At 42.8% G+C, this 16,209-nt stretch overlaps 1 protein-coding gene across 1 annotated transcript in view; it reads right to left on the bottom strand.

The window, feature by feature from the left end:
- LOC115101902 (voltage-dependent L-type calcium channel subunit alpha-1D-like) overlaps positions 1–14,707 on the bottom strand; it is a 35,362-nt gene extending 20,655 nt beyond the window's left edge. The window contains exons 1-22 of the mRNA XM_029621357.2: positions 14,626–14,707; positions 11,838–11,977; positions 11,597–11,742; positions 11,256–11,408; positions 10,789–10,985; positions 10,264–10,367; positions 9,996–10,138; positions 9,821–9,886; positions 8,504–8,570; positions 8,380–8,406; positions 7,320–7,480; positions 6,871–7,096; positions 6,355–6,562; positions 5,896–6,016; positions 5,566–5,641; positions 4,033–4,093; positions 3,787–3,844; positions 3,594–3,687; positions 3,348–3,477; positions 3,037–3,096; positions 2,707–2,813; positions 1,656–1,743 (exon numbers count right to left, since the gene is read on the bottom strand). Coding sequence (XP_029477217.2) covers positions 1,656–1,743; positions 2,707–2,813; positions 3,037–3,096; positions 3,348–3,477; positions 3,594–3,687; positions 3,787–3,844; positions 4,033–4,093; positions 5,566–5,641; positions 5,896–6,016; positions 6,355–6,562; positions 6,871–7,096; positions 7,320–7,480; positions 8,380–8,406; positions 8,504–8,570; positions 9,821–9,886; positions 9,996–10,138; positions 10,264–10,367; positions 10,789–10,985; positions 11,256–11,408; positions 11,597–11,742; positions 11,838–11,902 — 2,358 coding nt within the window. The 5' untranslated portion in view covers positions 11,903–11,977; positions 14,626–14,707. The remainder of the gene's footprint in view (positions 1–1,655; positions 1,744–2,706; positions 2,814–3,036; positions 3,097–3,347; positions 3,478–3,593; positions 3,688–3,786; positions 3,845–4,032; positions 4,094–5,565; positions 5,642–5,895; positions 6,017–6,354; positions 6,563–6,870; positions 7,097–7,319; positions 7,481–8,379; positions 8,407–8,503; positions 8,571–9,820; positions 9,887–9,995; positions 10,139–10,263; positions 10,368–10,788; positions 10,986–11,255; positions 11,409–11,596; positions 11,743–11,837; positions 11,978–14,625) is intronic.
- Between the last annotated feature and the right edge of the window lie 1,502 nt (positions 14,708–16,209).

Here is a 16,209-nt window from a genome sequence, read left to right as displayed (position 1 = left end):
ACAAGTATGCAGTAAAAATTGGCAATAAACACACAGATTTCTTTCCCCAGGGCCGTGGGCTGAGACTGGGATGCAGCTTGAGCCCCACCCTCTTCAACATATTTATCAATGAATTGGCGAGGGCACTAGAACAGTCTGCAGCACCAGACCTCACCCTACTGAACTCTGAAATCAAATGTCTACTGTTTGCAGATGATCTGGTGCTTCTGTCCCCAACCAAGGAGGGCCTACTGCAGCACCTAGATCTTCTGCACAGATTCTGTCAGACTTGGGCCCTGACAGTGAGTCTCAATAAGACAAAAATAATGCTGTTCCAAAAAAGGTCCAGTAGCAAAGACAGCAAATACAAATTCTATCTAGACACTGTTGCCCTAGAGCACACAAAGAATTACACCTACCTCAGCCTAAACATCAACACCACAGGTAACTTCCATAAGGCTGTGAACGATCTAAGAGAGAAGGAAAGAGGGCCTTCTATGCCATCCAAAGGAATATAAAACTCAACACCCCAATACGGATCTGGCAAAAAATAGTTAAAGCAGTTATCGAACCCATTGCCTTCTATGGTTGTAAGGTCTGGGGTCCACTCACCAACCAAGAATTAACAAAAATGGGACCAACACCAAACTGAGAGATTGCCTGCAGAATTCTGCAAAAAATATACTTTGTCTACAACGCATAATCCCCAAACAATGCATGTAGATCAGAATTAGGACTATACCCACTAGTTATCAACATCCAGAAAAGAGCTGTTCAATTCTACAACCACCTAAAAGGAAGCGATGCCCACACATTCCACCACAAAGCCCTCACTTACAGAGTGATAAACCTAGAGAAGAGTCCTTTAAGCCAGCTGGTTCTGGAGCTCTGTTCACAAACACAAACAGACCCCACAGAGCCCCAGGATAGAAACACATTTAGACACAACCAAATGATAAGAAAGCAAAAAGATAACTATTTGGTACACTGGAAAGAATCAAAGAAAAAACGGAGCAAATTGGAATGCTATCTGGCCCTAAACAGAGAGTACACAGTGGCAGAATACCTGACCCCTGTGACTGACCCCAAACTAAGAAAATCATTGACTATGTACAGACTCGGTGAGCATAGCCTTACCATTGAGAGAAGCCGCTATAGGAAGACAAGCTATTTGCCCACTGTCCTCAAATTGAGGTGGAAACTGAGCTGCACTTTCTAACTTCCTGCCAAATGTATGACCACGTTAGAGACACATATTTCTCACAGATCACACAGACCCACAAAGAATTTGAAAAGAAATAAAACACTGAAATACTGCAGTGTGCATCACAGCAGAAAGATTTGTGGCCCGTTTCCATGAGAAAGGGGCAAACAATGGAGTACAAACAACATTGTAAATGCAACCTATATTTATCTGATTGTTCTATTTGTTCTCCCATTCATAATTGAACTACTTGCACATTGTTACAACACCGTACATAACCAATAATGTAACATTTGAAATGTCTATATTCTTTTAAAACGTTTGTAAGTGTAATGTTTACTCATGTTTCCCTTTTGTCTATTCCATTTGCTTTGGCAATGCAAACGTGTGTTTCCCATGCCAATAAAGCCATTTGAATTCAATTGAGAGAGAGAGAAAGAGAGAGAGATGGTTAAAGTGGTCAAATGATTACCTTGAGTCCCTTGGCTCTGTTGATTGCTCGAAGAGGCCTGAGCACTTTGAGTACCCTGAAAATCTTGACCACAGAGATAGCGCTGGAACTGAGAGTATAAGAGAAGCAGATACGAGTGTTGGAATGATCCACACAGCACTTTTCTTGTCTGACCTGCAGAGAGTGCTGTTACAGTATTATGTCTATATAACCAGGGCCAATACTGTCCATTGACCTGTAAAGGAACGGCAGTTCATCATCCTTCCAATGTCCCTTTTAGGACAGAACCAATTCAATTCAACATGTATTGTCTTTGCAAATGGGAAATGTATTGTGTAGCCAGAGTATGTATTTCGTAAGATACAAAAAATACAGTATACATAACAACACACACACACACACACACACACACACACACACACACACACACACACACCGATAGCTGATCAAATCTTACATTCATCTGTATAGCTAGCTAACTAGCTTGTGATGGCCTTTGAGTCGGTGGTCCACTAGTCTTGGTACAGTTGTTTTCAACCAACATTTACTTGGCGATACTTTCTTCGTTCTTGATTCAGAAGACACCAGTGTCTTACAAACTTCTGTTCATAGTTGCAGCTGGAATCCAAAAAGCTGAGAATATTCAGAAAAATATGAACTGAAATGTCTGTGCTGTATGAGGAGTTTCCTCACCATTTTAGCTGCCAGACATCAGGCATTTCACAACAGCTCAGCAGGAACTAGTCATTTGTAAGCGAAACAGCCACATGTAGAATAAGGCGTCACACAGTGCGATCCAAACAACACAAACAAAGATTGACACATGTGAGAGGCCATTTCTCACTCTCTACAAAAAGTTAATTTAATATCTATTCTCTGGTTTCTGGAGTTCCAACTGCAAATGGAAGCAGAAGTTTATGAGAATAACAAAGACAGTACCGCTAAGTAAAGGTTGGTTGAAAATGGTTGTACCATACTGTCAATGGGACTCCTGCTCGACTTCAGGCACAAGCTTTTCAGCTATGTGCCTGAGGTTCGAGCCCACTTGGATAACATCCCGACAGGTACTCACTGGAGGAAGAAGGACGCGAGAGACACACTGACAACCAAAAGGTCCAGGAGGTTGAAGGCATTCCTACAGAAGGAACCAGGATGAAGGAACGCACCAAAAACCGTCACCTGGAGAGGGAGAAAAATCACAAGAGTTAAGAGGGTTTTTAAATGCTATTTACACTGCCATGTGCACTCCCATATATGTTTATAGATAGACGTAGATCTACTGCCTGAAGGAAAGATAGCCTATGCAGATCATTGTCAATTCACAATGAAGTAACATTCCAAAACGTAGTATGATCCCAAAAGTGCTTGACCCATTTCATTTGCATATCTGGTCACATTTTACCTTCAGTATGATTTCCACAGTGAATATGGAGGTGAACGCATAATCAGCGTAGCCAAGCATCTGAAGATATAGAAGATATCCTACGTCAGCATCATGGCAACAATTCAGAAACACTATTTGGTGGTGGAAAGGGAAAGAGGGTGATACCTAGTCAGTTATACAACTGAATGAGTGAGAGTGTGAACGGTAGTTTTGAATGCCGGTTATAGACTATAGATGTTGATTGGGCGCTAGTGCTTGGTTGTGAGGGCGGGACTGAGAGTTGGCTGAGTAGATATCGAGAGGGATTTATTTTTAAAATGTTGCCATACGTTGTTCCTAAAGGAGTGAGCTCTGATTGGATCCTCAGCGGCCAGAGAAATACTACTGGCGATGATGAAGACGAGGATGAGGTTGGTGAAGTAGGAGTGGTGGATGAGGTTGTGACAGGCCACTCGGAGGCTGAAGGGAGAGGAGAGACGATGCAAGTGATATGAGTACTTTGAAATGGCACACAATTCCCTATATAGTGCATTACTTTTGACCAGGGTCCATAGGGCTCCTTGGCTGTGACTTACCAGTTTCTTTTTCCAAGAATGAAGAAGGAGCTCCCATCTGGAATGGGTTCAATCTTCTCTTTTGGAGCGGATTCAGGCTTCACAGGCATGATTCCTAGAGAGGGGAGTTGATCAGATCAGTCGATTTAGAGAGCAATCCATGTGTCACACAGTCTGACGAGAACCCTTCTGAGGTGTACGGAACGACACTTACCCTCCAGACCCTCGATGGCTCTCAACTCCTCATTCTCCTCCCAGTCATCCATCTCATTCTGCACAAGGAACGAGCGAGCAAAAAAGAAATGCAAACATGAGATTCTCTTTTATTTTTAAAACACTGAGGAGCACAGACACTCCTTCTAAACCATTATCGGTTATATAAGGTTGCAGCCCATAAGAGTAGCTGCTGTAGAAAATATTGTACTGTGTTGGTCCCCTGAAACAATATTTCGGTACATACCGCCGCATCTTCCTCTTTGTCTTCATCTTCGTCCCAGTCCTCTTCATCATCCTTTTTCTCTCTGCAAAACCATTAATTCACCACTTTGCTTTTGTCCACCGTCTACTTATTCTCCTCATTACTGATGCTACTTAGCTATGTCCAGTAATATAACCAGACCATCAAGTTATGTCTACTTATTCTCCTCATTACTGATGCTACTTAGATATGTCTAGTAATATAACCAGACCACCAAGTTATGTCTACTTATTCTCCTCATTACTGATGCTACTTAGCTATGTCCAGTAATATAACCAGACCATCAATTTATGTCTACTTATTCTCCTCATTACTGATGCTACTTAGCTATGTCCAGTAATATAACCAGACCATCAAGTTATGTCTACTTATTCTCCTCATTACTGATGCTACTTAGCTATGTCCAGTAATATAACCAGACCATCAAGTTATGTCTACTTATTCTCCTCATTACTGATGCTACTTAGCTATGTCCAGTAATATAACCAGACCATCAAGTTATGTCTACTTATTCTCCTCATTACTGATGCTACTTAGCTATGTCCAGTAATATAACCAGACCATCAAGTTATGTCTACTTATTCTCCTCATTACTGATGCAACTTAGCTATGTCCAGTAATATAACCAGACCATCAAGTTATGTCTACTTATTCTCCTCATTACTGATGCTACTTAGCTATGTCCAGTAATATAACCAGACCATCAAGTTATGTCTACTTATTCTCCTCATTACTGATGCTACTTAGCTATGTCCAGTAATATAACCAGACCATCAAGTTATGTCTACTTATTCTCCTCATTACTGATGCTACTTAGCTATGTCCAGTAATATAACCAGACCATCAATTTATGTCTACTTATTCTCCTCATTACTGATGCTACTTAGCTATGTCCAGTAATATAACCAGACCATCAAGTTATGTCTACTTATTCTCCTCATTACTGATGCTACTTAGCTATGTCCAGTAATATAACCAGACCATCAAGTTATGTCTACTTATTCTCCTCATTACTGATGCTACTTAGCTATGTCCAGTAATATAACCAGACCATCAAGTTATGTCTACTTATTCTCCTCATTACTGATGCTACTTAGCTATGTCCAGTAATATAACGAGACCATCAAGTTATGTCTACTTATTCTCCTCATTACTGATGCTACTTAGCTATGTCCAGTAATATAACCAGACCATCAAGTTATGTCTACTTATTCTCCTCATTACTGATGCTACTTAGCTATGCCCAGTAATATAACCAGACCATCAAGTTATGTCTACTCATTCTCCTCATTACTGATGCTACTTAGCTATGTCCAGTAATATAACCAGACCATCAAGTTAGGTCTACTTATTCTCCTCATTACTGATGCTACTTAGCTATGTCCAGTAATATAACCAGACCATCAAGTTATGTCTACTTATTCTCATCATTACTGATGCTACTTAGCTCTGTCCAGTAATATAACCAGATCATCAAGTTATACATTTCATTTTTTTGGCTTCTGTGATACTTACTCTACTTGCTTTTTTCCACCATCGCCACCTGCCAAGTTGTCCACAGCGATAGCCAAGAAGACATTCAGCAGGATATCTAATCAAGAGATATCAAGGAATTGACCAAGAGCTTGACAACAGTGAATACCGATCTTATAGAGTACAGTCGGTATTGATAGAGGTGTGTGTACATTCAATAGCTTTGTAGGCCGTCATTGTAAATAAGATTTTGTTCTTAACTGACTTGCCTAGTTAAATAAAGGTTAAATAAAAAATAAATAAGTAAATTGTACAAAAGCAGACTTGATATATATAACCAACTCTCCCTGTCTCGGTTAACAGAAAGGATACAGTTGCCGACAACAAAGAGGGAGACGAAGTAGACACACACAATCATCTGTGGGAAGACTGGCCCGCCATAAGCCATGATCCCATCATACATCACAGCATTCCAGTCCTCTCCTGTAAGGATCTACAGAGGAGAAAAGGAGAGGGAGAGAGGGGGGAGAGAGAGAGAGTGAAAGAAAGAAAGAGAGAGAGAGATACATAGAAATAGAGACACACAGAGAGAGAGAGAGAGAGAGAGAGAGAGAGAGAGAGAGAGAGAGAGACAGACAGAGAGAGAGACAGAGAGAGACAGAGAGAGATGTTTCCCATGCCAATAAAGCCCTTGAATTGAATTGAATTGAATTGAATAGAGAGAGAGACAGAGACAGGGAACGAGAGAGAGACAGAGACAGAGAGAGGGCGACTGTAATGAAAAGTATGGAGAATTCGATAGTAGTGTTAGAATTAGTGTTAGAATTCTACCTGGAAGCAGGTGAGCAGGGCCTGGGGAAAAGTGTCAAACGTGCTTCTCTTCATCTGAGTCTCATCAAAGTTGAACTTGCCCCCAAACAGCTGCATCCCCAGCAGGGAGAAGATGATGAGGAAGAGGAAAAGCAGGAGCAGCAGGGAGCAGATAGCCTTCATGGAGTTGAGCAGGGAATTGACCAGGTTTGATAGGGCTGCCCAGTGCCTAAACAGGAAACAGATAGTTTCAGTGTTTGAGGGTATGAGGTATGTAGTAGCCTTCCATACTGAATGCATGCATGAAATGTATCAATTGCTGAGTGACATTCCATATAGTTCTTTCAGAAGTGCGTCTGACTTGCATAGCAGCGTATTCTGGAAAGATCTGGGACCAAGCTAGCAAGACAACACAAACAGAACTGGAACAAAGCAAGCAAGACAGACCAAACAGATCTGGGACCAGGCTAACAAGACCGTAGGCAATATGAGCAAGACAACACAAACAGAACTGGGACCAAGCTAGCAGTTACCGACCGTGTCACTTTGAACACCCTGAGCAGGCGGACACAGCGCAGCACAGAGATGCCGATGGGAGGGATGATTTGCAACTCTACCAAGACTGTCTCCAGGATGCCACCACACACCACGAAGCAGTCGAAGCGGTTAAACAGAGCCATGAAGTGGATCTGGAAACCGAAACTGTACATCTTTAACAGCATCTCCAGCGTGAACAACATCAACAGGATCTTATTGGCCCGCTCTGAAGGAAAGACCAAGGAAAATAAAGGTTATTTATGTATTTATGTATATTTTTCCTGACGTCTATGTCAACATTTCATCCTGCTGAATTAGGGAGAAAATGACGTAGAGAAAAGGAAAGAGGGGAGGAGAACAAGCAGAAACAAATAGAAAAGACCAGATACAGGTAGGTGGAGAGAGAACAAATAACAGGAAGAGATGTAGAGAAGAGAGTGTATCCTGACCCTGCATCTCAGTGAGCCACTTGGGCTGGCCGTAGTGTTCAGAGGCGCTGGCTGCAGTGTTGAGAAACACCAGAAGAAGCACCAGCCAGTAGAAGTTCTGGGATTTGACTGCTACACGACAGTTCTTCCGAAAGGCGTGGTTCAGTTGGCATAGCTGTTCACTGAGTGAAGTGAGAGACAGGAGACAAGTTGCATGAGGAGCGGAAGGGTCAGAAACCGGCTTTGTCAAAAGTCTGTAGTGTACTTTCTCATTTAAAAAAAACAGGAAATAAAACAATATTGTGTATATTCTTAGAACTGTCATGACATTGCCCTGTTGGGTGAGGTTTATGACTCCCCCCATAAATACCTTTCCCCCTTTTCTCTCCACTCTACAGAATGGACTCTTGGAAAGCCCTTTGTACCACAGAGAAAGTATGGTAACATCAAAAGGTTGGGGAATGAAACAATAATTCCCTTTCTCAACCATTTGAAAGTGTCCATTGGTACTTAAAGAATATGATGTCAGATCAGTTGTTGTCTGGGACATTATATCTGATGATAGGATGACATAAATTGTATCTTGGAAAGTCTACACATTGTAGTTATCCGATTCACATGGAATTGTTGCGCAATTTAAATGTTTAAATATGAAACTATTTGTGAGATGACGAAATCTGATTTTAGCTTCTAAATGAGAGAATTGTTTTCATAAGTAAACTTATGCTCACTCAGTGGCCACGCCCAAGTGAACAGACATTGGTTGGAGAGGGATGAAACACGCCCTTCTCTTCCCCAGTACAAAAACCCCTGTGACCAAATTCACGTTAGACTAAGCAAACCCCGGCTTGTGGTTGCGAACGGTTGAAAGACTACTCTATCTAACAAAATGTACGAGACCAGATCCCCACACTGGAATGGTGAATTTCAACTGGACCAGCCAGAATACAGCACGAGCTGATTATGTCAACTTCGTATGAACTTTGAACTGTTATTCACTAAAGAATCGATTTGATAAAATAGCATGTCATATAATTGAATCATAGTCAGAGGCACAACTGAGCTATCCTACTCAACTTACCAGAAACTGTTGGCCATCATTTTAGCCCTGAAAAAGGAGAAAGAAGCATTACATGACAACATTGATAACAATGACATCTAATTAACAAAGAATGAAATTCAAATACATTTGTTTATTTCATTACATAAGAGATGCGCAGCAGCCATTGTCGTCATCTAGATATGCTTCAAATTCAGAGTCTGAATCCGATTCTGTTGAACACATAACAGAGCCATAGATTAGATCACAGAGAGCCTTACAGAGAGACCTTACAGTGAAATGCTTACTTACAAGCCCTTAAAGAATATTGCAGAGTGAGAAAATATTTGCAAAATATGAAAAGGTTCTACAATAAAATAATAAAATAACAGATCCCAGATCCTCAAAACGGGAGGGGGGGGGGGGGGGGGTCGTGCCCTCTTATGTCATCGTGCCCTCTTCACAGCTGACTTGGTGTGTTTGGACCATGATAGCTTGTTGATGATGTGGACACCAAGGAACTTGAAGCTCTCGACCCGCTCCACTACAGATGTGAATGGGGGCATGTTCGGCCCTCCTCTTCCTGTAGTCCACGATCAGCTCCTTTGTCTTGATCACGAGGGAGAGGTTGTTATCCTGGCACCACACTGCCAGATCTCTGACCTCCTCCCTATATGCTGTCTGATAATTGTTGATGATCAGGCCTGTTGTGTCGTCAGCAAACTTAATCATGGTGTTGGAGTAATGCAGTCGTGGGTGAACAGGGAGTACAGGAGGGGACTAAGCATGCACGCCTGAGAGTCAGTGAAGACACTTGCCAGTTGGTCATGTCCTGGGAATCCGTCTGGCCCTGTGGCCTTGTGAATGTTGACCTGTTTAAAGGTCTTACTCACATTGGCTACGGAGAGTGTGATCACACAGAACAGCTTGTGCTCTCATGCATGCTCCAGTGTTGCTTGCCTCGAAGCATGCATAGAAGCCATTTAGCTTGTCTGATAGGCTTGTATCATTGGGCAGCTCGCGGCTGCTCTTCCCTTTGTAATATGTAATGGTTTTCAAGCGCTGCCACATCTGACAAGCTTCAGAGGCGGTGTAGTAGGATTCAATCTTATTCCTGTATTGACGCTTTGCCTGTTTGATGGTTCGTCGGAGGGCATAGCGAATTGGATTCTGGTTAAATAAAGGTGAAATAAAAAAATAAAAATAAAATAGCGGGATTTCTTATAAGCGTCCGGATTAGTGTCTCGCTCCTTGAAAGCAGCAGCTCTACCCTTTAGCTCGGTGCGGATGTTGCCTGTAATCCATGACTTGTGGTTGGGATATGAACGTACAGCCTCTGTGGGGACGATGAAGGTGGTCTAGAGTTTTTTTCCCCTTCTGGTTGCACATGTGACATGCTGGTAGAAATGAGGTAAAACGGTTTTAAGTTTTCCTGCATTAATACACAGACAGTAACAGTGAGAAGAGTGACAGGCCATCATACCTCCGTCCTCGCTGTGTTTATACCAGCCAAACTTCTTCATCATTTTCTTCTTGGCAACAGCAGCACCTTGTTAGGAGACAAAGGAAAGGTTGACTATATGGGTGCAAGGCTGTGTTTTCAATGTGTGTGCATTTATTTATGTGCGTGTGTATCTCAGTCAGTCAGTTATCCGTACGTTTGTTTCCTTCCTCATCCACATCCTCAGCCTCGATGAGCCAGTCCATGTAACCACACATATCCTCCTCCATCTGCTTCTTATTCTGGGCATCCTGCAGCTCTCCACGAGCCACGGCCTTCTCTCTTTCCTTGGAGAACTCTCTGCACACACAGACACATGTACAGACGCACACATAGACGGTCAGCACACAACCTACACTCGGAGAAGACCTTCACACACAAATGTAACACAAGACAAACATCCACACAAACTTCCACTCACTCACCCGCTCAACACTCCCAATACAAGGTTGAGTACGAAAAACGAGCCAAATATGACCAGAGAGACAAAGTACACCCAGGGTATTTCAAAGCCAATTGCATCATTCATCTGCAGGAATACAGAAAGAGACAGAGGGAGATTAAGAATTGTTAATCGTGCTTCTAAATCTGCATTGGGGGGTTTACGCTGGGTTTCTGTATAAGCACTTTGTGATAACTGCTGATTTAAAAAAGGGCTTTATGAATACATTTGATTGATTGATTGATTTATTGATTGATTGATTGATAGATAGATAATCAGAAACTGTTCCATTTTTATGTGATGATAGACAATTTAAGTCAAATTAAATCAGAGCAGTAGTTAAGAATAGGAAGAAAGTACTAGGGGTGCATTCAAAATGACACCTTTTTCCCTATGTAGTGCACTACCTTTGACCAGGGTCCACAGGTCTCTGGTCAAAGTAACACACTATAGGGAGTAGGGTACCATTTATGATGCAGCCAAGAAAAAAAAGAGAGGCTGATATTACCCAGTAGAGCACATCGGTCCAGCCCTCCATGGTGATACACTGGAACACAGTCAACATGGCAAAAAAGATGTTGTCAAAGTTGGTGATCCCGCCGTTAGGCCCCTCCCACGGTCCTCTGCACTCTGTCCCATTGCCCACACAATCGCGCCCATTTCCAGCAAACGCACACGGTGTGGGGTCATCATCCACGTTCAGTTCTGGGAGAGAGGACAACATGAGGAGGTCACTCATCGTGACAAATGTCTTAGTCTTCTTAGTAAAAAGATGGAAATCTCATATAAAATCCAGGCTTCCAAAGCATTAGCTGATAACAAACTTGTATGCAAATAACTTGTTTACCCATGTCTGTGTACAATGACTCAAATGCAACTCTTTAATATAGTGTTAGGATGTATATGTACAGTATAGAGCAGTGTATGTACAGTACAGTGCAGTAAACTTGTTTGTGTTGTAAGTGAAGTTTGTACCTGTGCCCAAGTAGAAACAGGTCTTGTGCATCCTGCCGAGGAAGAGCTCCAGGCCGATGATGGCATAGATGATGATGACAAACATGACCAGCAGACCAATGTGGAGTAGGGGAACCATGGCCTTCATGATGGAGTTCAAGACAATCTGGAGACCTGCACACACACACACACACACACACACACACACACACACACACACACACACACACACACACACACACACACACACACGCACACACACACACACATTCACCCAGCAGAGAGATGGGTTTTACTGAAAAACACACACACACACACACACACACACACACACACACATGTACACAGAGACGCAAACCTACTGGGAACGCCAGACACCAGCCTAAGGGGTCGCAGCACCCTGAAGGCTCGGAGCGCTTTGACATCCAGTCCTCCTGGTTTGCCTGCTGCGTGGTGGGCCTCTCCAGGCTTGTGGTCGGCCGTCCCCTCAGCAACCACACTGAACAACCTGCAACAACAGCCGCACAACAACAATACAGCTAAAACACCATAAACAGAATGGAGGGGGTAACAGAAGAGGAACGGAGACATGAGCTAGCGTACCCGACGACAACGATGACAAAATCAAGCAAATTCCAGCCACTGCGGATGTAGGCGCTAGGGTGCATGACCAAGCCATAGGCCAGGATCTTAGTGAAGGTTTCAATGGTGAAGATGACCAGGAAGACATACTCTACTTGTTCCTGCACTCACAGAGAGGGAGAAGACAGCATGGTCAAATATACATACTTCCTAATTTGTCCGTTACTGTAATCAGACATTTTTACAAGATGTCTGTGGATGTTCATAATGCAGGGTTAACACCTGTCTAATATCCAATGCATATGTTATATTCAGGGGTGTAATGTTTAAGGCTGATGTATCTACTGCATGTGGGGTGGCAAGGAAGCCAGGCACTGTCACGTTGATGGCTTATACTGTACATGTATACTTTAGGTCAAAATTAGTGCACACGAATAGGGAGCCATTTCGGAAGTAGCCAGAGTCTGCCCTGTAGGTAGTGATTACAGTAGCTTCAGCCCTGTTAACTTACAGCCCAAAACAGGCTTAATGAGCCAGCCACTAGAGCGCTAGTCAGTAACCCTTGGACTAATGCTTCTTAATGCTGCTAATCTTTGGCACCACAGTCGCTAGGCATCAGGCTGGAATAGGAATGCAGCCAAAAGCTGGCTATAGCATCGTGGTCAAACAAGGTGATGTGACAGATTAGAAGGTACAGTACCTTCACTATGGAACGATAGGCTGTAGTGCAATGAATGGAGACAGCGATTGCTTCATTCTATTCAAATCAGGACAGCTGTAGTAACTGAAGTGAGGAAAATTACCCTACAAGTATTTCTTAACACCATACTGTACGACCAAAAGTATGTGGACACCTGCTCGTTGAACATCTCTCTCCAAAATCATGGGCATTAATATGGAGTTGGTCCCCCCCTCTGGTGCTATAACAGCCTCCACTAGCTTCCACAAGGCTTTCCACTAGATGGTGGAGCTTTGCTGTGGGGACGATTCAGCCACAAGAGCATCATTGAGGTTGGGCGATTAGTCATGGCTCACAGTCGGCGTTCCAATTCATACAAACAAGATGGGAACCACACCTTTTTGTTTGCCTGAATTTGCGGGTTTTACACACCAGCCAAGCTTCTGGGAGAGCATGGTGGTTCTCTTTTGATGAGGCGTTCCAATTCCTCCCAAAGGTGTTTAATGGAGTTGATGTCAGGGCTATGTGCAGACCAGTCAAGTTCTTCCACACCGATCTCAACAAACCATTCCTGTATGGGCCTCATTTTGTGCACAGGGGCATTGCCATGCTGAAACAGGAAAGGGTCTTTCCCAAACTGTAGCCACAAAGTTGGAAGCACGGAATTCTCTAGAATGTCATTGTATGCTGTAACATTAAGATTTCCCTTCACTGGAACTAAGGGGCCTAGCCCGAACCATGAAAAACAGTCTCAGGCCATTATTCCTCCTCCACCAAACTTTACAGTTGGCACTATGCATTCGGGCAGGTAGCGTTCTCCTAGCATCCGCCAAATCCAGATTCGTTGGACTGCCAGATGGTGAAGTGTGATTCATCACTCCAGAGAACGTGTTGCTACTGCTCCAGAGTCCAATGGCGGCGAGCTTTACACCACTCCAGCCGACTCTTGGCATTCTGCATGGTGATCTTAGGCTTGTGTGCGCCTGCTCGGCCCATTTCATTAAGTTCCCAACGAACAGTTAATCTGCTGACGTTGCTTCTGTAGGCAGTTTGGAACTCAGTAGTGAGTTTTGCAATCGAGGACAGGCGATTTTTATGTGTAACGCGCTTCAGCACTCGGCGGTCCCGTTCTGTGAGCTTGTGTGGCCTACCACATTGCTGCTGAGCCGTTATTGCTCCTAGACATTTCCACTTCACAAGAACAGCACTTACAGTTGACCGGGGCAGCTCTAGCAGGGCAGAAATTTTATGAACTGACTTGTTGGAAAGGTGGCATCCTATGATGGTGTCACATTGAAAGTCACTGAGCTCTTAGGTAAGACCATTCTACTGCCAATGTTAGCTATGGAGATTGCATGGCGGTGTGCTCGTTTTTATACACCTGTCAGCAACAGGTGTGGCTGAAATAGCAGAATCCACTCATTTGAAGGGGTGTCTACATACTTGAGTATATATAGTGTATGTTATTTATGAGTGTTAATGTGCTGTAAACTACCGTAAAGATTTCATACTGGAATCCCTTTGGTAGGGAGGGGGGTATTACAGTGAAGTGTCAGACTTCAGCCTGAGTTCCCTTCCACAAGTCTAATCCAATAAAGGGATCCACGCCGGAGGGATTTAAATACAGTACCAACCAACCACTGTCCTGCCCCACAGCCAAGCAGATGGACTAGACAGACTCGGCATGATGAGGTTGTGTACTGGGGGAGTTGAGGGGCTTGACACTTTACGATAACACCCCTAACTTCTCTGAAACTGTTGTAATCTACCTGTTTTCCATAGTATTTTGATACATCCTTTGATATGCCACGTCTCACAGCGAGGCTTCCAGGCTTTTCTGATCGCCTCTCGTCATTTGATTCCATTGACATGGGTTCAAATAGTATTTGAAATGGTTCAAATAGTTTGAGCATTTGCTTGAGCCTGCCTGAGTCCCAGATGGATTTTGCACTTTAAGTATTCCACTGATTCAACTGCGCCAAAGCAAGCTAAATGAATCAGATTTCAAATATCTCTATTTTAACCCAGGTTTGGTCCTTGTATAGCACTCCCAAAATAACCCTCTCTTTAGCCTCTATGATCTTCCTGATTGACACCTCAGCCTCTATCAGCCGCCGTGCACCAACTCACCAGGTTGTGGTTGGTGGAATTGGAGTCCTCCTCAGGGAAGGGTTTAGATACACCCAGGGCCACACAGTTGGCAAAGATAGCAAGTAGAATGAAGATATCAAAAGGTCTGCAGGACCACAGTTAAGGTTAAATGCTAAACACCACATTGAATGCATCATTGACTTACAGTTTTTCTCAATCGCGTCAAGCAATTTCGGATCTGTGTTGAAATGTATCTACAGCAGAACAGCAATGATCAAATGCTCAAATACATTTACAGACATTCTGATAATTTTCTTGCCTTGTACCTGACTAAGCCCACTTTTTTGCAAAACTTTAAATAAAAATGTAATTTAATGAATACAAAATTCAGTGTTACGTTGGGACTGTCTAGTCTTTCTGAATTGTTTTTCAACATTGTGGACATGCAGAGATGCAGCGAATGAAGTTGGGTTACTCCTAAGTCATCATCTCCAACATTTTGGCCTTCCATTATAGTAGGGCCGTGACAATACCAGTATCGCAATATTAAAACACAAAGCATATCTGACCCTTTGGTCCTTTACAAACCTGCTGTATGTAAAATGTTGTGTGCGACAGCTTAATAATAAATAAATGTGATTCTGGATGACAACAAAATGACATTTGTTTCCAACATTAGGGCAGTTTCCTAAAGAAGTTAAATCCGCTTCGTGTTTTGTTTCCTTGACACGACACAAACGAGTATTGCGATATTGGTATCATCCCAGCCCTACATTATAGAGCTTTGTTTTGGTGTGGATTGAGGCCTATACATTCATATCAGTTGAGTTACTCTCTTGAAATCACCTACAGTATCCTTATTTCTATTTTGTGTTTCTATGAGCAAACCAGACTACGAATTAAATACATGGAATCGGATTGTGATGATCACAACAATTGAATCCTGCACACAATGTCCTTATTTAAAATCTGATTTTTTTACAAGGAATAATATTTGATTTGACGTGTATGACATTGTTTGATGAAATATGCATAAAAAGAGAGTAATTGATCATAATTCTGCACCTTTGGATAGTTGTACTTCCGGTTTTGATCGTCATGATTTACTGACGACAAAGAAAATGTACTGATCTACTGGGATTTTTAAAAGACAGACTAACTTTCTGTTTTGCCTGCTTGGACTCAAGAGATAAGTCTGGTTGCACTCTTTTGATAAATGTATTTGGAATTTTGGTGGTATAATATAGTTAGGATGAATGTATTTATGTTTTGAGAAGGCCACTGCATTTTGAAAATGCATTTACTGTTTTGCAAAAGGCCACAGAGTTCTGTGTCTGGTAGACTCCTGTTTTGAAAATCAACATTTGTTCCACAAAATGCTTGTAAGCGATTGAGATAACTTTAATAGGGTCTCTCAACACAGTAGGGGGTTTAAATGCTCTGACGCGCGCACACACACACACACACACACACACACACACACACACACACACACACACACACACACACACACACACACACACACACACACACACCATCATTGAAGGATATTTCCATTCAACAAGGGCTAAGGCAGCCATGCGGATGGGGTTACTGAGGGTGAGGCAGCAGAGGGCTCGAGGG

The sequence above is a fragment of the Oncorhynchus nerka genome, linkage group LG20, assembly GCF_034236695.1.
Source record: "Oncorhynchus nerka isolate Pitt River linkage group LG20, Oner_Uvic_2.0, whole genome shotgun sequence".
NCBI classification, from domain to species: Eukaryota; Metazoa; Chordata; class Actinopteri; order Salmoniformes; family Salmonidae; genus Oncorhynchus; species Oncorhynchus nerka.
This window is presented reverse-complemented; position numbering and strand designations above follow the sequence as displayed.